The sequence below is a fragment of the Lepisosteus oculatus genome, chromosome 25 (assembly GCF_040954835.1).
Source record: "Lepisosteus oculatus isolate fLepOcu1 chromosome 25, fLepOcu1.hap2, whole genome shotgun sequence".
Taxonomy (NCBI): domain Eukaryota; kingdom Metazoa; phylum Chordata; class Actinopteri; order Semionotiformes; family Lepisosteidae; genus Lepisosteus; species Lepisosteus oculatus.
The window spans coordinates 919,181-942,353 of record NC_090720.1 but is presented as its reverse complement, the minus strand read 5'-3'; the positions used below and the strand labels follow the sequence as shown (position 1 = coordinate 942,353).

Genomic DNA, 23,173 nt, shown 5'->3' with positions numbered 1-23,173 from the left:
CTGGAGAGCCGCCTGCTGGGAGAGAGAGCCGCACCTCCCTGGCCAGTAGGATCAGGCATCAGCCCCCTCTGCGCCACCCCCCCTTCTCGCCTCCCTCTGTTGACAGGGGCTCCTCCTTTTCAACGTCTCTATTAATTGAATTAGCTCCGGCAGAGGGGATAATACGGAGGCCCTTTGTATAATGGATCCATTTATTTCCCAAATAAAAGGCCCGGGATCACAATGGCCGGAGGAGTTTGAATAATCCGAGTTCTACAGTGGTCTAAAAGTTTCTGCCATGTGCTCCCCCTGCTGGATGGATGAGGCATAACTGTCTGGAGAGCAGGGGGCAGGAGCAGACTCTGCTGCTGGTTCTGTAACATCGGAGGAACTGACCCTTGCAGTGAGTAACTACACATCTGCAACTGAACATGTGTTGGACTCATTAAAGTGAACATGTTTACTTGGGTCACAGGTCTGAGCAAAGGGTGCAGAGGAGGAGAAAAATAGAGCAGTGAAATAGAAAGGGTTTGAAAGAAAAGCTGTGAAAGCAACAACAGCCAAGGTTCCTGGAAATGTTCCAGGCAAGGGCTCTGCAGCAGTGGTTTGTGGTTAACGGTGGTATCCAAGGCTGGGATGTGAGCAATTCAAATAATCTCTCCACATCCTTCACAAAACCCTCCCGCCAGTGCCTTTCACTCCCAGTGGGGAATGGGTCTGCAGTCCTCTCCAGCTCCTGGAATTAATAGCTTAGTGTGAACAAGGAAACTTCGTTAAACTGATTGCAGTTGACTTCCGGCGCATCTGCGGCCAATTAGCTGAGTGAGGGAAGAGCTGATGAGCGTTGTGGGTAATGTGGGTGAGCCTCACACAGGCGGAGAGGTTTTTGTTTTTGCAGGGAAGGAACTTGTTTAGTTCAGTCTCTCCCTATTTCTGAGGAGGTGTTTGTGGACAAGCACTGTGATGTGAGGGCTGTGGAACACCTTGCTCTCCTGCTGCAGGTGGTTGAAGGTGAAATGGATTAAAACACTGCGAGGCTGGAGCCTGGGCCTGTTGCTGTAGTCTTCCTGCGCCGTCGACAGCCAAGATTAGAAACCCTGTCGGCCGGTGTCCAGGCTGCGTCTCTTAAAGCGCTGCCCGTGCTTTTATGGGCAGGCTGCGAGTGGTCGTTGGGACTGGGAGCGCGTGTTTAGATATCAGCACAAAGAGCCTCGTCCATAAAAGGCCTGCAGTCTGAAGGCCAGCTCTTCAGGAGCGGGATTGTTCCATCAGGGAACGTGTTTCTGGCGAGGTGGAGCTTGCCTTGGCTTGGAGTTTCTGCCCCTGTGTGGCAGCGCCCCCTCCTCCATATTTCTGTGAGAGGGTCAAACCTGCACGATCTCCTCTCGTGTCTGACATCTCTCTTTGATGGCACATTACTCCTGAAGAGGCTGTGCTCATAAACGAACTGCTCCTCGCCTCGCAAAGATGAAAGCAGCCAGGAAGCTTTTGTTGCAGAAATGCCTTTTATATTAATTATCTGGGCCGTTTTCAGCTTTCCGGGCTCTTCTGAAGTCCTTTCTTCGCTTCCTCTCCCCACGCAGGTCTGCGGCGAGGGCTGCTCTTGCTCTGTGTTGTGTGTCTGCTCCTCCTACAGGTGCACCAGACAGCCCGGCTGCCGATTTGACAGGCCCTTTGTCTCATGAATTTTGTTTTTTCGCTCCGCTTTAAAGTGAGACTTCAAAGGCTGGGCACTGGCATTGGCAAAGACAGGAGGCCACATCAGCGACCCGAAAGAAAGTCTGTACCGCTTTCTGAGGGCTTCTCGTTATGGAAAAGCAGACTGAAGGAGCTCTGGCTGAGAGGATAAATCACACTTCTGGTTTTATATACCTGATTATTGCTCAATTACCTGACAGGTGTTTCCTATGGTGTTATTTCATTAGTAGTAGTTTTTCTCATCTGCTCGGCTAAAATGTTTTCTGTAGCAGAGCAGAGGTGCCTGTAGTAAAGCTGTATTCTATCTATGTAAGCTGGGAAGATCTGCCTTTACACGCTGCTTGCTCAGTGTGGTGCAGTAAGAGTTCAGTGGTCCTAGCCTGCTGTCTAGCCAGGGAGCGTTACTCCCATAATTCCCTCCCCTCCAGCTGTGTGTTACCTTAGTTACTGGACCACCACTCCCACTCTTTCTGTAGATACAGGATAAAAACCAGTACAACAATCTTAACTTCCAGAACTGCAGTCTGAAGTCTGAGGATAAGATCCTTGTATCAGTTAACTACTGGAAATCTTTTTCGATCACCACACAAAGATGTGCATCATTGTAAACGGCGGCGAGTGCTTCTGTTTAGATCAGATAGGTCTGTTTTATGAAGCCGGAGCAGAGGAAGACATGCCCCTTTGGAGAAGACCGTTGTTGAACGGAGGTGAAGGCAGGAGCCTGAGGGGTTGTGCCACAGGTTTGCTGTTTAAATGATGACTGCAGTGGCTCAGTGGATGGATGATGTTCAGTCTTGTTTAAACAAGGCTCTTTTATTAACTGCATTTCCAAAGCTGCTGTCGGATTGTCGGGGGCGGCGCTATTTAAATACAGTCCCTCTGCTTTGTGTGCTGTAATTGTGTTGTGAGCTCCTAGATTAGTGTGGATGAATGGATGATATTAGTCCAATCAAAAGATCAGGGCAGATAATGGCAGAACATCTGCTCAGGGCCTGGATATTGTTGGATTGGCTTAGAATAATGGCTTTAACCTCAGGGCTCAATTTCTCTTCGGTTTAGCAAACAAAACACCCCTAGCAGGGGGAGCTCCATCAGCACGCATGGAAAGGGCTTTGAGGTTTCCTATGGGGGCCATGCAGCTGTGTGTGAGCCTATAGTATGTGTGGATCTATATTCTTCCCAATCATAGAAGACTCTGTATGTTGCAGGTAGTGGAATCTTGTCTGGGGGTCTTCCGGGTGGCTCTCGCAGGTTCAAGTGCGGGTTCAAGGGGTCTCCCGAGCTCCCCTGCTGTCTGTGACACAGTTCCCCTGTGGGCTCCTGGTTGGGCACTGCCTGGGTGTGGGAAACTAGAATTGGAGACTAGCTCTGACGCCAGGCCCCCGATATCAATAAGAGAACTAAGCAGGTACAGTTTACTGACCTGAGGTAGGAATCCAGCTGTTGACAGATGTTTGGGTCCTTGAATCTTTAAGTCATTTAATCACTTGAATACCTCTTTTGATGCTTAAGTGGGTGTTTAGCCAACCCAGGAAGAGGCCTCGCTGTCAACTGTTCAGTTGAAGAAGCCGTAAATAATTCTTATTTCTGTCTTAGTTGATTGTGCTGATGCTGAAGTTACCAGCTTGAGGACCAGGCTGGCTAGAGCAGAGTGGCTACAGCTGTTCCCTTGAGGGCTCGGCAGGAGTGGCTCTGCTGTCAAGGATGTGAACCCTCAGCCTCTGAGGCGGGAGGGCAGGTCTCTGGTCACCCCTCCACTCGGCGGACTAGTGTCTGACACCCGACCCAGCGCGAGGCTGCAGAGTGGTGACGCACGCAAGGCGCTCCCCTGCTTAAAACCATTTGAAAAGGCCCCAGACGCACTCTAGGAGTTGTTAAAGGCAACGATGACACCTCACAAAGCCGATATTGCACAGCAGTTCGCCCTCCTCGTCGCTGCGCTGTGCTTCCTGTTTCTGATTCACTTGAGACTGGGGGGGCACAGGGGGGAGGGGGCCTCACGCTTCTGCTTAAACAGAAAACAGGAAAATCTACAGTCATCTGAACATCATGAAATAAATAAATCAGGTTTTCTGCACAGAACACAAACAGTTCATCCTCTGCGATTCCCTGTTACTGAAGGAGTGAGTAGGTGGCTTTTACAGCTCCGCCGAAGATGCCGTTTCTATGAACTGACTCCCAAAGTTCTGTCCAGTTTTGCATCAGTCTTTGAGACCTGTCTGGAGCGCATTTGTCGATGTGCCGCGTTAAATCGTGCTTGCTCTCTTACTAGTGCTGTCCTGTCCAGCTATTCCTTGGAAGGCTGGATAAGACTGAGAGGAGGGCTTGGGGGCCAGCCCCCCCCCCACGACTCTCCTAATGGAGCTAGTATCCAGAGATGGGGATGATGGGCTGTTTAACCTTGAGTGTCACCTGGTTTTGCGCACTTGTGTGACGCAGAGACAGAGCGCATTAGAGAACAGTCTCCTCAGGTCCTCTATTGATATTCCAGGGGGATGGCTGTGTGCGGGGGGGGTCCGAGCATCATCGCAAGTGAACTAATGCACTCGTTTAATTCCCCCTCCTCGCTGTCAGCCAGATCACTTAAGGCAATTGCTTTGGAGTGCCCTCTCCGCGCGGCTCGCGGCTCGGGCGAGCTGCTCCGAATGCAAAGCCGCCTCCCCCTCCCCCGCCAGCTGATTGCATCCGTCTCAGCGGCCCCGGGCTCCTCCGTGAGGCCGCAGGTGTCCCGGCAGCCCTCCGTGGAAAACCGCCGAGCCGCTCTGCGCTTCTCCGCTGGCCGCCGTGTGGCGCCGTCACGCGGCCGTGCGCGATCAAGCGGCGCTCCTGGGATTACCGCTGTGCTGATTAACCTAGCGGCTCTCTCCGGCCTGATCAATTACCTGCTGAGGAGAACAAGTCACTGGTTTTCCTTGGCGCGCGGGGAGCAGAGCCTTGTGCCGTAACGATTAGGATTGATTAAGATTGATGAGCGCTGCTCTGACACGCAGCAGTCCCTCTGGGGTCAGGAGGTCCTCGGTTTGCCATTTAGGCTAAATATTTTGTTCGGAGAGCAAGGTCTGTTTCGTGTCTCCTCTGTGATGATGCTGACAACTTAATCAGTGTGGAAATTGTTTCAGCAAATTCATTCCTCTTCCCTCGTTTGACACTGCTCTGAGATTTAGTGTGGCTACACCCTGCCGCTGAACGGCCATAAATCCTTGTATAATCTCCCCTCCCTGGCATGTGTCTGGAGACAGCCCGGGATCCCAGGATGGATTTCCCGGGAATGCTCATTTCACAGGGGCAGTTCCTCCGTGGATCACAAAGGGCTGATGTGAAATAAATGTCCTTTGTGCGAGAGCTGCGTGAAAGGTTAAAACACTCAGGACAAGCTCCTATATTTATGATCCGAAACTTTGTTGCATTTGTGAGATCCTGAAGCGTTCTCATCTCTCCTTCAAGCTTTCTCGTGCCAGAACATCTCAGTTCCCTGAGATGAGGGACACGAGGGACAGTGAAGTGCCCAGCTGTGTGGATAAATCAAAACAGCTGGATGAGATCGTCAGGTCAGTTCACTGCAAGTGGCTGGGTGGGTCAGATGGCTTCCAGTTGCCTTTTGATGAATATTCTCATAATGAATATTTCCTTTTCTCTGGGTTAAACCGAGAAGCGCTTTTAATGCTGATCGCTCTGCAGTGTTGCTGAAAGGACTGTGCTCTTAGAAACGAGAACAATCTGACAAGAGACCCTCATCTCCTCTGTCTTTCCAGCTTTCCGGAGGGTAAGACTTAAACTTTCATGAGTGCAAGTTGTGTGATTCCTGCAGCGGCATTAATTAAAGGGGGTGGAAACAGAAAAAGAGAGAGAAAGGAGGAAAATGAAAAAGGCCGTGGAGGGGAAAAGGAAGCCGCAGTAGCGCTCTGGAGCTGTCACTGGCGCAGGTAATTAAGCAGCTCTGCTCACTTGCCACCCATTAGCTCTGCTTGGAGTTGTGCCTGGAACATGCAGGCCGTAAATTAACAGAGCTACTGAAGGAGCTTTACATGGCATTTTCCTGCGTGATTAAAAGCCGTTGGCTTTGAATCGGGTGATTTTTGTTTTATTAAACAGGCCAATTTGTTTAATGAGAAGAGGCTCTGTTTGCAGATAGCTTGAATTTTTTACATTCACTCTTCCAGCTCTTTCTCAAGGGAGGCACTGTGCCAGGAGTGCCTCTACCTGCTGGAGCACAGGTTTTAAAAGCCTGGTGATGACAAGCAGTATCATGATAATAAGCAGCATCTCCTTGCATGTAAATAGTGTCTCACATATAGAGAGCGGCCTTGTCACTGTGCATCCACCAGTGTGGTCCAGAGCGGAGGTCAGCAACTAAAACCATGTTGATTATGATGAAGATTATTGAGGAAGAGTGAAGAAACGAGTAAGCATCGACAGGGCCACGGCATGATCAGTCTGACAGACCGGTTTCAGAGCAGGAGCTTTTGTGGTTAATGTTCGGGATCAGCCAGGGCGCCGAGACACTGCTCCTCTCGCCCTCTCCCCACTGGCGCGGGAGCAGTGGAGGGCTTGCAGGGCCCCTGAGGTCCTCCAGGCAGTGATTCAGTGAAGTACCCTCCTGGGGGCGAAGTGAGAAGACTTGTAGTCAGCGACTGATTGATCCCTGGATCTCAGCCAGCTGTTTCCCACAAATGCTGGGGTAGGGGCTTCAGCAACAACTGGATAGCTTGTTTTGTGCTCTCGCTTCTATTAGGAAGGAAAGGTGCAGACAGCACAGCTGGGGCGCATCGGCATCAGCGCGCTGGCGTTGGCCCTCCTGACCCCGGGAGCAGGAGGCTGCAAGGCTCCGTGGGAGAGCCTGCGACTCTTGAGATGATCCAGGGCTGCTGCACCGGTCTTAATGACCCGGGGTTTGTCTTGGGCAGAGGGAGGATCCCTCCGGACTGTGGCCTCCTGGATTCTCTCACCCAGCAGTTAAGCTGATGGGATCTACAGTGACGGACAAATTCCAGTGTGGAGGAGAAGGGCAATCAGTCGGCTCTAAAGATTAACACCGGTTCCCTCCTGGCGCCCCTTTCAAATCGGGCTTGTTTATGAGCTTCCCATCTCCCCTTTGCCTGGAGAGTGTCCCAGAATAAATAAAATATATATGTTTTTAAACCGAAATCACATTCTAATATAGCGGAGATCTTCCCAGCGTGTAGGAATGAGAAAAAAGCAGGCATTCTGCACTGTCACGGCTTCCCTCTAGATGAAAGAGTGGGATTTCTTTATCGCTTGGTGCTTCTGACAGGCATGGCAAAGTGCTTTAATCTCTGCTTGGATGCTAAATTAAATAAGGCAGTCACAAAGGCCTTGATAATGCCAGACTCAGGTAGTGAGAAATTCTGCTAATGTGGAGGGAAATAAGGTATCTGTATCCCCCTTCCTTCAGATAAGAGCAGGCTTGTCTGGCCTGGTGAAGCCTGTCCGATAACAGGCTTCAAACTCTGAAGCATTGATCGCCTGAGATTGGCTCGTCTCATTTGTAAAGCAGGGGTTCCTGGGAGCCCCGGGTCATCAGCAGTGCAGGAGCACGTTTCTCTCTGCTTGCTTGACATGAGCCTGCTTGGATGCTGGACCTGGGGCCGATGATCGCAGGCTTTGAAATTCACTTGCCGGTCGTAACCGAAGCTGGTGTTGCGTCTTTGACGCAGGAGGTTGACCTGTCAGAACCTGGGCTTTGAGCCTCCGCGGGCCTGGGACTGGAACAGTGGTGTAGTCAGGCCGCTCTGAGAGTCTGAAATGTATCTGCACAGAAGAGACGCGCTCAGATTAGAAGGCGAACAGACGCCTTCATCTTTTTGATCTCTTTCTTTTCTGTGTCCCTGAACCTGCTTGTCTGCCACAGAAAGTCTGGGAGTCCCCCTGCGTGTGAAGGGAGAGGAAGACGAGAGAAGCAGTAGGAGAGAAGTAAAGAGCCTGAGCTTTACTTTCTCTGGGAAAGAGAGGCTGACAAAGTGCCGAGGGCACTGTGCTCCTCACACAGCTGGGCACTGATGGAGCTGTTCAGGGCTTAGGGTCCCGGCTGTGTGAAAGCGCTCTGCCTCAGCGCGCTTGAATCTGGATCAGAGAATAGCCTATTCACAGCCCGCCGGCGCAGGCTCACAGGCAGAGCTGTTGTTCCGAGTTCATCTTCGGGATTCGGGATTGATCAGGCAGTCACTTTTTCGGGCTTTGATGATGTCAGGATTTTCAAAGAGCAACAGACCCGGCTGCTCAAGGAAGCAGTGAACTGGTTGTCTTTTGAAAGACCCGCAGAGGCCCGAAGACCGAGCAGGCGTGATTCCTCTCTCTTTTCCCTCCTCCCCTGGCTGTGAGTCCGGGACCCCTGCCAGCTCATCACAGACCCCGACAGCCAGGGGTCACACACACACTCTCACACACACACACTCTCACACACACTCACACACTCACACTCACACACACACACACACTCTCACACACTCACACTCACACACACTCACACACACACTCACTCACACTCACACTCACTCACACTCACTCACACTCACACACACTCACACACACACACACTCTCACACACTCACACACACACACACTCACACACACACTCACACACTCACACTCACTCACACTCACACACACTCACACACACACACACTCTCACACACTCACACACACACACACTCACACACACACTCACACTCTCACACACACTCACACACACACACACACACACTCACACTCTCACACACTCACACACTCACACACACACACACACTCACACTCTCACACACACACACACACTCACACACTCACACACACACACACACAGCGTACTTGGCTTAAGTGTTCCATTCAGATCAAACACCACCGCTCACTCTGTCTCTCAGACACAAAACAAAAAAGACTTGGAATGTTTTGGATCTTTTTTATCAAGTAATGTTATCCTGAACTTCATCAAAGCTGTTTTTTTTAACCCTAAAGGCACAGCGAACACTGAGCCACACTTCACATCCAGCAGAAGCTGGCAGTAGCTTAAAGTTCTGTTCCTACTGACTAACAAACCCCAGAGACTTTGTCTGGGGAAAAAGAAAAAAGCAGAAGGCGTCTCGAAATGAGATTTTAATCAAACCCTGCTGTTTAACATCATCTGTGTTTGTGCTTTAAGCTTGACTGTTATATTTTGCTGTCGCTTGAACTGAGATTTGGATAGTTGGGACGGATCGAAACGGCGCCCCCAAGTGTCAGATGTTGTGCCCAGCTGCGCCATGATGCTGCCCTGCCCTGACAGAGGACTTGGCAGCCTTTGTTTTGTATTTCCAAAAGGGCTGGGGGGCAGTAGCCTAATATTTGTGGCCTCCCAGTCGCACTGCATGTAGAAATCATTAAATATGAGAACCCAAATCGCGCACCTCCATGCTGCACACGCGGTGCGGCGGCACAGTGGCGCTGGGGTGGGACGAAGGCCCTTGACTTCTGAAGCCCACCGCTCCACGGCCCAGACCCGCCGAGCCCCCAGCGCGCTTCAGTCCTCCTAAAGCACGTCGCGGGCCCACAGACAAACAAGCACTGTGGGCAAGCGGTCTTGTGGCTCTGTTCTCTCTGACCAGTGTCCGCTCAGCACCAACCCAAACACTTAACTAGAAAGCCGTAGCTGGTGAGCATTCAGCCTGGGCTCAGCAGCGAATACAGCTCCACATTTACACCACACACACACAGGCTTAAAGTTTTGGCTGCTGCAAAGGACAGTGGGAAGGGGGCTGCAAAGAGTCTCTGACGCTGCTGGAAGGGTCTTTCTGTAATCAGGTCTTAATAATACATGGCTGTGCGACATGCTTTTATTCTGGGGTAAACACTCCCCCAGCGTTGCCATGTTTTATGGATGAGCCCCTGCACGTAGGCGCTGTTCCTCCAGCCATCCTTAATCTGCATGAGAATAGGACTGACACTGAAAAGAACTTACTATGAGGTTCCCGAGCTGCTCAAATCAGTCCGGCTGGCCACACAGAGCGCAGGACGAGGCCTGTTTTATTGCAGATCACGCGGCTGGGCTCCGGGGGGGGAAGGCTGTGAGTCGTTCTGGGTGTCCCTGAGCACTGCGCAAATGACCGGGCTGAGCCCGAGGCCGTGCTGTGAGACTCCGAAGTTAGAGCTGCCTGGTCGCGAGCTGAGCTTCAGCCGCAGCGGGTGAACTGTTCACACTGCGTGCAGAGTCCGGAACGGGGCTTAGGCACAAGACTGCAGCACCCCTAACCTGCTCCGGACTCCCTGGCTCTCTATTTTTCGCTGTTACGCGAAGCATCATCAGCCTGATGTTCGGCGTGGTTATTCTGTGTGACCTGACTCGCTCGGCTCATAGGGATCGGGGATCGGGGATCGGGGATCGCTTGAGATGCTTTTCTGCGATTGGCTCAGAGTCCGGTGGAAAGGGGGCACCACAAGCTGGCCCTCTTGGTCGCTGTGGAGCTGGCTTCCTCTCCTCTGCAAGCGTGAGGGTTTCTGCTGTGAGCGGAGCGGCGAGGGTTAATCTGTGATTCTTACGATGGAGAGGCGAAGCAGCAGAGTTTCCCACGGGTGCCCCTTCGCTCAGGTGGTGAGAACTCTGCTCCGCAGGGCTTTTCCAGTCCATAGGGAAGAGCACTGCGCTGCAAGTGAACCTGTCGGTCCCTAATCCCATCTCAACACAGTGGATTGCGCTGGTGGGAGGAAAGAGGTTCATTTGAAATCTCCTTCATCCCAGAAGAAATTTCTTTGCCTTTAAATATGCAGGAAGGGCAACAAGCCAAGGATTTTGAGAAAGCAAGGGCAGAATTCCCCTGTTTCACAAAACATCAATGAAAAGAAAACAGTCCCTCTTTTCTTAATCATTAAACTTTCAAAACTTTCTTATGGCTCTTGGAATCTAATTATAAACCTAATTAATAATCTGATGTCCTGTGGGAACCGTGGTGTAGACTTTCTGGCTGGGGTCTGCAGGCGGGTTCTCTTCTTTGCCGGGTCTTGTGAAGCCTTGTGATGGCCTGGGACTGGAAGTGCTTCCAGTTTTCAAACGGTGCTGTGTCTCAGCCCCCACACCTCCACTCTCTCCCCCTCCCTCCCCCTCTCCCTCCTGTTGTGAGTGTCTTTGCAGCTGTGTGGCTCAATCTTTTCTGCCCGACACTGGTGCATGTTAACCGTGAGATAAACGTCCTGATTGCACCCTCGTTTCTCTCCCTGCTCCCTGTCTCCGGTGCCTCTCAGCCCTGCTCCTCGGTGTCAGTGGGTTTTTGTTCTCAAAGCACTTGCCTGTGTAAATCAAGGGTCATTATTCCCCACACACTCCTTGTCACAGCCTCTCTGCTTGTCTGCTTGCTAATTGTCCTCTCTCTTCTCTTCTGTCCCTTGCTAACTCAAGACCGCAAGATGGCCCCTGCAGGTGAGTAGCATCTCCATTTTTCTTCTGTGTGCTCTGGTACCCTGCTTTCTCAGCTCAGCCATCCACACGGGAGTAAGATACTGTAAGAAACACGACTCTTCGGTGGCTAGTTTGTATCAGTCGTTAACAGAGGTGGCAACTGTGGCAGGAAACTGTGTAACGAGTTCAGAAATACTGCTGCTGGTCTGATGAGGATCATTCTCAGCTGAAGCACCACCCTGGCAAAGAGTGCAAAATGCTTCAGTCTGGCACTGCGTGAAAAAATATAAGACACGATATTACTGCTGCGGCACAGGGTTGGCTCTGCTTGCCATTAGGTGTGTGTGACCTGAGAGCTCTGCAGCTCTGAGAGGAGAGTCATTCAGGAGGTGCTGCTCAGTGCAGGAAGCCTAGAAAAATGGGAAACATCCTCCAGGTGCAAAGTTGAATGTTCCTTCTTTTACATGTCTTAATAACCTGAGCTCTGCAGTGATTGAAATAGGGTGTAGATATAGTAATATAAGGTCTCCCAGTGCCTATCGAAAGACAGACACGGTAGCTTCTCACTAATAGCCTTTCACCTGGATGCTGGATTCGGTGAAGTTGGAAATTATGTTAATTTTCTGCTGTTGGTAAGGGAGGGCAGAAGTATAACAGCATGGGCCGAGAGCACAGTGCTAATAAATTGCAAAATACACCGAATAGCTGCTGTCAGTTGCTGTCAGAACACTGGGTATGTCTATAACTAATCCTGTCAGGTAGTATACACAGAAAATAAAAAGTGATCTGTCTTCAAAAAAATTACAAAACTCTTTTAATTTAAATGCAGTATGAATTTCTGGTGGCGCAGTGGTTATCTGCCCCATTCCTGGGGTGCAGTCTGCGTGGTGTCTGCTTGATGTCTGCGTGTTTGTGTGGGTTTCCTCCCATGGCTGAAAGACATACTGGTGGGTTGACTGGCTTCTGGGAAAACTGTCCCTGCTGCGAGTGTGTGTCTGTCTGCCCTGCCTCGCACCCGTTACTACCGAGTGGTAGAGAGAATGCATTGCTACTCTTGATAGTATTAACCCTGTGAGGTTAAGCTTACCTGATTTAAAAAGAAAATGCAGAGTCCACATCCAGTTTCCTGCAGTATTAAACAACATCAGCAAGCAAACCAGGACACATCGGTGGTATTAGGTTTGTCCAGTGGGACAGGAACTGGCCTGGTGTGTCTGTTTGTGTGCTCTGGCTGTCCGCTGACCTTCGCAGTCTCTTCCCATGATGCATCTGAAGTCTGGACATCGCCGTGCGGTTCTGAAACGCATCCAGTGCCCTGTACCTGGCTGAGCTGGCCTAAAACACAGTACCATGTCAAAACTTTGCTGTACCCCACAAGCAAACAGAGCTAAAAAACTGCTCGTCACAACACAATGACAGAGGTCAGCTGTTAATGAAGACGAGAAAAAAGCCCAGCATTGCTCACAGGGAACGAAACCTGAGCTAAGAGCTGGACATACAGAGGATCTTGCAACAGGAAGAGGCCATACTGAGCTGAAAGCTCCTGGGGTGTGCAGGCACGCACGAGCCGCACTTTAAATCCGTCGTCTCGAGCTGCAGGTCTCAGGGTTCTTTAAAACGAGTGTTCAGTCTAATTCGGACGTTCCTGGAGGAATTGCATGAAATTACGCCCCGGTGTGAAGGCTCTGATCCCACGTGAGATCCCACTCCAAGAGCTCTTGGTGGGATTTTCCTGGCGACACCCGCAAGCACTTGAGAGAGAAAGAGATTTTCATCAGGAGACACCTGATCTCAGCCAGACGAGCTCTCAGTTTGCACATCTGGCTTTGTCGTCGACAGTGAGCCCACCAGTTCCTTTCCTGATGTCCACGCCGCCCCCCGCCCCCCAGCGTGCCGGAGTAAACAGAGCCCTGAACCCCGCGGTGTGGGAAGAGTGGGGGCTGTGGCTTTGATCCCCGGTGGGATCGCACATACAGCACCGGCCCAGAGCTCAGAGACCACAGCGTCTTTCCACTTCAACCCGAGATAGGAACATAGTCAGTATTTGTGCTGGATTAGAGAAATTTGCATCCATCCCCAGTAAACCTGAGAGACTGTTGTTATATGTTTAGACAGATTTGGTAGGAATGGACAGTTTGTAGCCGGCCTGTGCATTTTTGCTGTACCCACACTTTAAAAACCCTCTTTCTGGACCCCGATACTGCTGGGTGAGCCTGTCGGTCCCACTCCTTCTCCGTCTCACTCTTCTGCACTTAACGTCTTGTGTTAAGTGAATAACTCACTTCTCTCTGTTCTGGCCATGTGGTTATCCTTAACAGAAACGTTTAATGGGAAGAAAGCCACGCTTGTCAGTGATCGATCGATCGATCGATTGATTTATTGGCGGCCGCTTGTCCGGGGTCCTGCTGGGCCCGGGCCGGCAGGATTCGCCCAGGCTGCTGGCTCTGTGCGTTCCTGCAGCTGAGCGCCGCCCTGCAGGCCACTGGGGTTGCCAGGGAGCGGCCCTGGTGAGTGCAGGGAGACTGAGGGGCACCCTGAGGCCGCCGCCTGGCGTTTCGGTGTCCCCCCTTTTTTCCTCCGGGCCAGACGGGCCTTCTTCTCCAGTCTGTGGCAGGACTGACACTTGCAGGCTCAGGCAGCTCAGCTGTTTGTGAAAGTGCTCTTCCGTGTGTGTGTGTGTGCGGCAGGGCAGGTCGGTAAACAGTTCTACCACACAGGCGGGGAAAGGCCCACTCTGCGCCAGCTGGCGTTTGCGTGGTCTGGGAGCACTGGGAGCATACAGGCCCGTCCTGCTCCTCCGCTCACTGCGGTGTGTGAGTCCTTTGTGCTCTGCTCCCTAAGGGGGGGAAATAACGAGAAGGAAAATCACCTGTTTTCACGCGGCTTGCACGTGTTGTGCTGTACCTGCACTTTAAAAGCCTGCTTATGGGCTGTGAGTGCCACTGTATGATGATGGGTGTCACGCGCTCCTTCTCTTACTCTTCTGGAGATCGAACCCTCAACATCATGCAGGTCCGTACGCAGATGACTGTGGCCAAAGTGTGTTTTAACGGCTCTGGCAAGCCCGTTGTTTCTGGGGCAGGGAGTGGATGCGTTCAGCATGGTGGGGCCTGGCTGGGCTACGGCACTTGCAGAGAGGGCTGGAGGGGTTTCGCTGGATGAGATCCACAGCGCCCCCTGTGGACACGCAGGGTCTCTGCAACCGAGGAAGTGAGGCTTCAGCATGCCTGTAGAAGTGCAGTGTGCCCAGGGCGAAGAGCAAAGTCAGGGCTGAAACTGACCTGCCACAGGAGAGGTCAGGAGGGAGAAAGAATTAATGGTAGAGAGCTCAGGAAGTTTCTGCTGTGGAAAAAAAAACGAAATACCAAAGACGTGAGCATAAATAGTTGCTGCATTTCCGCCTCTTGTTTTATTTATTAACTGCTGTAATATAGTATATACAAGAATGTGGGTTATGCGTGGGTCCTCTTGAAGATTTCTTAATGGCTTTTGCTCCTGTTCCTGAGTGAGCACAAGGACTTGTCTCGGTGCCTTTCCTTCTAGCCATAACTGTTTACCTCCGGTGAAAGCAGCTGTGCACTGAAGCACAAACACTTTAACCTGGGAAATTAAGATCTGGAGCGCGAGCTCTCCGAAATGCAATTACAGGTCTCGAGAAAATCTTCAGCAATGTTCAGTTCGGCTTGTTTGCACATACAGGAGTTGCTCCTGAAGCTAAAGGAGGCCAAGCTGTGTGTGCAGAGACTCCGCAGTCGAGGATGTAAGTGTTGTGTATGGAATTTAAGAAGACATTACAACATATGTCACAAGCTGGCAGCCTGCTGTTCACTGCTAAGAATTGTGCTTCCTGGGGCACGAGGACTTGTGCCTTCTGTGGCACAGAGCACTTTGGCAGGCAGATGGAGGGCAGCTAAGTCTTGTTAAGATAAGGGCTGACCGGATCTGACTCAAAACGGGGTGAACTGTCTCAGCTCAGGTCAAGGCAGTGAAGGGGGTGCACTCTTACAGAGAGAAAAGGACAGCAGTTTCAGGACTCTGCAGCTGCAGGGAGCCCCATGTCGATTCAACTTTGATTTTTATTGAGTAAGCATGCCTGGTCTGATTTTTTCTCCTGTGTTTTTTGTCTTTAGTCTAAAATACCTAGCAGGACTCTCCCCTAATTGCTAGCCCTGTTCCACACCTGCACAGTTACTGTTTCCCTCCTAAATTTTAATTTCCTTAAGCCTTTAAGAACAGAAGACCACAAGCAAGCTCAGGTTGACAGCTCCTGCAGCAGTGCGCCTGCTCTCTGTCGCTGGGGAACTGGTGTAAAAAGAGAAATTGTGTTACGGGGAAAGAGCACCACCTGTTGTTCACTAACACTACTTCTAGCAGCGTCCTGGTTTTTCTTGGAAGCCTCTGTTCCCGGGACAGAACGGTATTACAGTCCTGCTGTCTGAAGAGGCCTCCTTTTGGCTGACAGGCAGCGTGACCTCAGCTGCACTCAGCGTGCCGGGTTCACACTAACCTGCTCCCCTGGGGCTGTTGATGAACTCGTCAGATGTGAGGCGCAGCAGCACTCCCCAGTGCAGAGGAGCATCAGTCAGCAGCGTGTCTCGGCCTGCGCTGTGCTCCCGCGGTCACACGGGTTAACTCTCTGGGTTCTGCATTTCCTCCGGGCCTGGAACACGTTGAAAGAAGAGGAGCCCACAATGTCTGACTCCAGGACTTTTCTGTCAAGAATTTTTTAAAACTTTTTATCAGCAGCCCAAAACATGTTAGACTGGAGAGGGTTGGGAGAGGGCAGGAGGAGCTCCCAGCTCTGTGGCTGTGCCTTGGGCTGGGCCGTGCTGTGGACGCATGACGGGACAGGGTGTTATTTCAGATTGGTTTTCATCTCTGCTCTGGACACAGAGGCTGTGTCCTCTGCGAGCTCCCTTTTGGGGACAGGTGCCTCACAGTTTTTTGTATTTGGGGGCCATCTAGTGGAGAATAATAATAATAAGAAGAAGAAGATCGAAATGCTCTCAGGTGTGGGCTGACTCGTCAGACTGGGGGGTGTGGCAGTGCTCTTGCAGATCTGCTGTGGGATTTGCTCGGAACCGTCAACAAAGCAACAACGACGAGAGATTGTTAACTCCCGGGGAATGATTGTCAGATTCCCTGCGTACACCACCTTGTATGGAAGATCATGAGGTTTCGGCGGCTTTATTAGAAATGTCGCCAGTCTTCCTTGATTACTTCCTGAAGTGGCAGAGGGAAGGGCCAGGGTCTGTCCACTGTGACCAGGCCTCGGGCATCTGGGGCGCCAGTGCTCGACACGGGCTGGTGGCCTTGTGGGTATCACCAGGCCCGCAGGCCTGCGCCTCTCTCCTGGCCTTAAGCACCTCCACCAGATCCATCACAGGTTAACCTCCGCGACCGGAGGGTCAAAGGTCAGAGTAGTGGACATGCGGGGAATCTGGAGGAGAGCATAGCTCGTGTCACTGTCAGCACTGCAGCGTGTTCGGGTTCGTCTGACTGGTATTGTTGGTATTGAGTAGCCCTGGATATGAATAGGGAAAAGCACCGTCGCCATCTTGTGGTGAAGATTAGGAGTGGCGCCTGAGCAGTACTAAGGGAAGCCGGCACAATTCTTGTTTCTGTATCCGTGAAGCCCAGCAGCGTCTGTTCCATCACGACCAACTGTTCTCTATTTACACTGCAAGAAAATGCATCCAAAGCCAACCAAAATAATAGCCTAGTTCCTTCCTGAACTTCTGGCTAAATTTCTTCAGGTCCTTCTCTATCAGTATCGCCAGGCAGGTAAGCTTCTTACCAAGCTCAGAAAACTCGACTCGAACTGTTGAACTCACCAATTCCTTGATCTTTCAGTCAGTCAGCTCCATCTCTCCTCAAGACAGAAGATAGAACTGAACCCTGAAACCTCTGCTTCCTGGTTTTTATACGGTCATCTGACCAGTAGTCCTCTAGTAACTGTTGGACCAGCTCTTTACCCCCAGCCTTCTGGGGATTGTGGTCCAGACAAGGGCTGACATCTTGTCTGAACCTGCTGCCCTCTTACACATGATGCATTGTTGTGGTTTTATACTTTGCTTCTGATTGCACCATGCCTATAACACACCTTTACTCTGCTGCCACACTCTGGTCAGCGGTCCGACTTGACCAGGCCTCTCTGTGCCTGACTGCAGTGCTGCCGTGTCACACTGCGGTCATCCTTGCAAAAGGAGTGCGCTCTGCCCTGGCCGACGAACGTCACGCCCCCTGCTGTGACCTTCCATTCTTGGCATAATGCGCACTGATATTCCTGACTGTCAGGAGTGGCAGTGTCTCACGGATGTCGGAAAGGGCAAGCCGTGGAATGCCAAGGAGAGCAGTAAAGACCCTATGCATGGCAGCAAAAGGAGCAACACGGAGGTGAGCCCGGGCTCAGGTAAGGCGGGGGTCACGACATTCGTACCCTCAATGCTGAGCCAGGAGCAGAGCAGACACAGGAAGTAAACAGGCCACAGAACAGGACACACCAGAAAGACATGAATAATCACATGGATTTAGGAGCAGGACAGAAGTCGAGCGCTCTTTAGGAGTGCACAGTGAGTTGAGAATGAACAGTTTGTTCGGGCTGCAGCACACTACAGACTGCAATCGAGAGAGCAGAATCGGACACCTGAACAACAGCATCAAAATATTTTTAACTGCAGTCTGCTTATTTGTTGTCTGTATCCGTCATCTTACATTGATATCGGTGTAGTTTATGAGCCTTGTGAGATAACAAGTTCTCACCCCTGTTCTTGGAACATACTGTAGAGGATCCAGTCAGTCTTACAGGTCACGCTAAATCAGGGGTCTCCAGCCCTGGTCCTGGACAGTCCAGTCCAGTTAGTCTGGACAGTCACCTGTTTTTAAAGATTGGCATCTGCGGACTATTGAACTTAAGAAGCTTGGTTCTTGAGGGCTGATGTTTATTGAGATTTTAGTCATAAATGATTGGAGTATAAATTACTTGATTTGTTAAACTGATCACAGTGGAATTGTTCCATATCTCTCCAGATGCTTTGACAAGCCTTGCTGGATTAGTAGCCTTTCAGGGTTGGAGATTGTTAGTTTATCTAATCTATTTTATTAAGTGACTAATCGTTAAGTGGGAGACTGAGGACTGCTACTGGGGCGGATGGTTCCCCAGTACTGGCGGTGAGACAGAGCCCATTCTGTCTCTTCTGACCCTGCTGACTGCACAGACCATGCCTGCCACACCGGTCAGACCCTGACCTGCACTGATCCCACTGGGACAGCTTAGACCTCAGAGTCTCAAAATGGGGCATTTAATTAATAATAATTTCTCAATACAACTGCAGTCACTGTATAATATTATGCTTACTATTACTGGTTCGTTTTGATATTGTTTGGTGTGATCCACACTAAAATGAACAAGCTTTTGTTTGGAACATTCTGATCAGAAGTGTGTACTGTCAGGATTTTGTGGCTCTGACCGGCTGCAGTTCACACCGTGTGTTAATTAAATCCGTGTGGTGTGCAGTTCCTAATCCAGCCACATGGCTGTGCTAGTGCATCACCAGAAGACTGTTAAAATGGATTTTCTTCTCTCCAAGTATCAAAGTAACAGAGGCTACAGGATCTTTTTTTTTCTCGAAAGGGATAAAATCACGTTACTTTAATCTTGGGTTTGTCAGTCGGCGCATGCTGGGCCGCTGTGGGACAGAGAGACCGGAGTGATTTGAATATTTCTCCAGTCAGCGGAGGCGCGCTGACCTTGGGGTCGGGTTAGGGCGCTGGCTACGCCGTTTTCTTTGGGATAAGTGCGTCCTAATCCACTTATCAGCCACCAGCACAAAGACTGGGCAGAGTGGTCCCCCTGCTGTGATGTTAAGTGCAGATCCCATCTGCTTTGAAGGCATTAAAGATCCCAGAGCACCTGCTGACAAAGAGATTGGGCTCAGGTCTGCCCCCCTCGCTCACTCAGCCCCGAGCCCCGGGCGTCCTCGTCGGAATCAGCCCCACGATGCCCAGGCACGGATATATCCCCCTCACTCCCGGGACAGGGGCCCCTGTCCCACTCTCCACTGCCTGAAGAGCAAAGACGTTTCAGCTCGTCGGGGGGTTTTAAATGCAAAAGAGTCAAACAATATATAGCTGTTAATAAATGTCATAAAAAATCGAATATCTTAATATCTCTAGTGAGCTACGACAAAAATCCAATATAGTGGTAACAGTGATTGGCGTGATATCATATCAGCTTTTATTTCCTCATGCATTATCTATCGATTTCCTCAGAACTCATTGATACACTGTCCAGTGCCAGGAGAGGGCTCAATAAAGCAACTGTCCCTACAAGCCAGAGCTTCCTCACAGCGACAGGGCGAAACAGGCAGTTCCTGCTTTCCCTAGCTGTTCACTCAGCTGCTGCTGTGGATGGAGACCAGTAGCTGGGAGAGGCAGGCTGTAGGGAGAGCAGGAGCAGTGGACACCCGCTCACACGTCGGCCTGCTGCAGAGCGGTGCTGAGGAGCGCGCAGAAGCTCGACCGGTCAATCTTGTATTTGTTATAGAGCCCTTCACAGCCACTGGCCACTTTGCAGATCTGTGTTGCAGTTAGCAGTAGAACAGCAGCTGAGCGTGTAGGCACAGAGGAGAGGAAAACACCCCCCCCAGTGGGACAGAGGAAACCTCTCGATTAATCTTGATCGATCGGGGACAGTCTGTGCAGGGCCAAGGGCTGGGATCCTGCTGTCAGGGGTCTGCTGGCGCGGTAACCCGAGTGAAGGAGCTGAGCTCTCCCAGGTCCTGGGTCTGCTGTCTTGGATCTAGCGTTCAAGCTGTGATGTGTATGAGCAGCACTGTCTCCTGGCAGTGGAGATGTGAAACGTTATTTAACACCCTCTGCGCGTTGCCAGCCCTATTAGATTCTAGATTAAGGAAAACGGAATAAAGATACAGGTCCTGAGAGAAACTGGAAAGGGTTCAGCCCCTGGTTAGTTACAGGGCAACAGATGTGTAAATGCCACTGCTGGGGCGAATTTCTCCACAGCACCACAGACCTCGCTAGCCAGTGCTGGATCTCATGGCTACACGGCGCACGTGTTTTGTGGCAGGTGTCGGCTTGTGGAATTCTCTGGGACCACTTCCACACGGATATCCCCAGATGGAAGGTGACATGTGTCGCTACTCAGTTTAATTCTACAGAGTAGAATAATATCCTCTAACTTCAGTTAGGTCCAACTGAAATATAAAAAAAACATCCAGTTGTACATCTCTGTGCCCAGTGTGTAATCAAGGAGTTGAAATTGTGTGTAAAATGTACATTGACTAATTTAATTTGAAGTTAAAATCGCTGTTTACACTGCAGAATGACTTCTAGATATCCTCTAGGTGTTGTTCAGACAGCAGTACTACCCTGTGATTTTGTTTAATTTCACATTGATAGCGTCTTGCACCATTATGGAAATAAAGACATAATCCGTCATAAGTCTGATTGAACAAATTGGTCTGGGAATCATTCTGTTTAAACCGACAATATTATTTTCCCTCGTGGGAATACATTTCTCATTTCAGAATTGATTATGATTCCCTAATTGATCAGATAACGGCAGATTCATTTGCATTTCTGCTAAATTGCAGCTCCCAGTGGGGGAAAACTCTTCCTCTCCTTCCCCCTATTTTTGCACTGCTTTCTGAGATGTCCTTAATGGAAGGTTTTTACAAGGAAACATTTTGGCAGACACTTTCAATTATGATGTACACTCTAGGCTAAATAATTATGAAAGCTCGGAGCTGCATGTTCTCAGGCTTTTCATGAGGAATATTAAGAGGGACTATTAAACATACATTATTATTTGTCACTAGTCACGTAACACAAAAAAATGAATGGTAATGTGATGTAGAATTATTAAGAGCTTCGTGCAGTAATGGGGGAGTGTGCGTGTGAAGTGTGCACATGCATGTTGATGTGTGTCCACACGTGTGCCTACATGTGCATCTGGGTTTTCGTGGTTTTCATGTGTGTGCGCATGTGTGTGGGCGTGTGCGCATGTGTTTGTGTTAGTGTGTGGGCGTGCATGTTAGTGCTTGGGTGTGCATGAGATTGCGAGGCTGTGTGTGTTGGTATGTGTGCGTGTGTGTGTTTTAGTGTGTGTATGGAGATAGATGTCTAGTGCGGTGCAGACTCGGCCCCTTCCTGTAGCCTGAGGTGTCCTAGAAGCACAGAAAGTAGTCTTTGTCAAAACAGCAAGGTTCTAGACTTGCAAAAAGATTTAATTCATTCATAGTGATTGAGATAATGAATTAGTTGCTTCATTAGCTGACTGATTGATAGAATCATCCTTGTTTCTCGTGTTGTTTGACATAGTAATTATTTCTCAATTACCCTTTTTTGAATCTGCCTTTCACTTTTTTTGACATTATCATGCAGGATAGCTTCACTAATGCTTTTATGTTTCATCGCTGCAGGAAAAAATCAGTTACATTTTCTAAATGTTTTTTCGTGAAAGGCAATAGTCCTCAATTGACACATGTGTGTTGGCACCCTTTTAATCTTTCAGAAGCTACTTCAAAGAAGTCTTGAAACTCTGTAGCCTGATCTAGTGAGGAATTGGTAGCTCCTCAAGGCTGGGCCTGGTCAGTACTGGGATTGGATCAGCTGCAAGTGATGGTAGTGGACCAGTAGGTGGCGATCCTCCCCACCAACAAGAATCTCCAAACCAGTGCTCCAGTATTGTGACCAGGGACACTGTGCTGTAGGGGTTGCTGTTTTTCAGATGGGGCATTAAATTGAAGTACTTGATTCCTTTGTCTGTTTACGTGATTCAAAATCCAAGAGCAGGGGTGTTAGCCTTGAATACCACCCTGGGCTGTGCGGCCCTCCCAAACCCGAAATGTCCCCTCCAGCTGGGGAGGCAGCTTCTCCCCCTGCTGGGCAGTGAGGCCCGGTGGGGCTGCCCTTCAGATGTGGCTCCTCTGAAGTGGCTGGGATCCACTGGAATGAGAAGCCCTGTATAAAGGACAGAAATAATAAAGGTCACACTAGTGAGAGCTCTTTTGAAAACTGGGGCTGGTGGAGGTGACTGGGAAATGAAGGCGCAGGCTGGGAGTGGAGGGTGTTGGCGCTATCTGACAGGCCCTGGGTCTGAATCAGGCCGATCGAAGAGGCCAGGCAGTAGGAGACCCAGAGCAGTGACACTGCGGCCTTCTTTATATTCCTGCCAGACAGAAACAGGGCCTGGGCACGAGGGATTTATCTTCCACACAGGTTTCATCTCGGTGTCCTTTGTCAGGAGTCTGGCTTCCTGCCGGCGAAGTGGACACGCGGGCTGTGTGATAAACAGCAATCTCGAGCTCCGTCGCGGGTCAGAAAGCTGCAGTGTGTTTGTTCACCTGGAATTAGCTTTCTGAGGTCATTAACTGTAGTTCATGTTCAGTCCATGAAGGACTGAGGGTGCTCAGCTGGTAGCAACGATAAGTTGTCACTCTGTACAGCTGTAGCAAAGGCTTATTTTACATGCTAGCAGTACAGTATTTTTGGTTTTTGTGGTACAAGGTCTTTTCCCCATCCACATGAATTCTTGATTCCTCTCCTGTTCTGTAGCATCTGTTCCGCTGTGACCTGCAGGGATCCTTCTGGCGAGGCAGCTTGAGAAAGTAACGGCGCTGTGGTTTTCAGCCCAGAATTTGCAATGCATTGCGCCTTCTGGCCGTGGTCTGTGCGCCGGGCACAGAGCTCTCTGGCTGCTGGCTGCACAGCTGGGAGTGAGCCTGACTGCTTTCAAAGAGCTCAGGCAGGTCTGCGAGGGGCTGGAGTCTCCATCACTCTCCCTCTCTGCACAACATTACTTCTCTCTCTCTCTCTCTCATGCCCCTATTTTCAGTTCCCCACAGCTTTTCACTTCACTGCTCTCTCTCCATTCCCCACGCTCCCTGTCCCTCTCCTCCCTCTGTCCCTCTCCCTGGCTTCCTCTCGCTCAGTTTTATTCTGCTGTTGTGTGGCCTCTGTTTCCTGAAGGCCCGAATCGACTGCGGGCCCTTTCCTCGCAGGCCCTCGCCCTCTCTCCCCCGTCTGGGCCCTGCTGGGCGACCTGGGGTTGCTGGAGGGTACCCCACTCTGGGCTGCGCCCCTGAGCTGTGCGAG

General features: G+C 50.6%; 1 protein-coding gene across 14 annotated transcripts in view; it reads left to right on the top strand.

The window, feature by feature from the left end:
• Window positions 1-23,173, top strand: part of agrn (agrin) — a 165,370-nt gene that overhangs the window by 45,911 nt on the left and 96,286 nt on the right. For 9 of the 14 annotated variants that reach the window (XM_069183838.1, XM_069183836.1, XM_069183833.1 and 6 more), the window contains one exon: window positions 11,057-11,077. The exons of the other annotated variants lie outside the window; for them this stretch is intronic. In XM_069183838.1, the coding sequence (XP_069039939.1) occupies window positions 11,057-11,077 (21 nt within the window). The remainder of the gene's footprint in view (window positions 1-11,056; window positions 11,078-23,173) is intronic. 14 annotated transcript variants of the gene reach the window in all.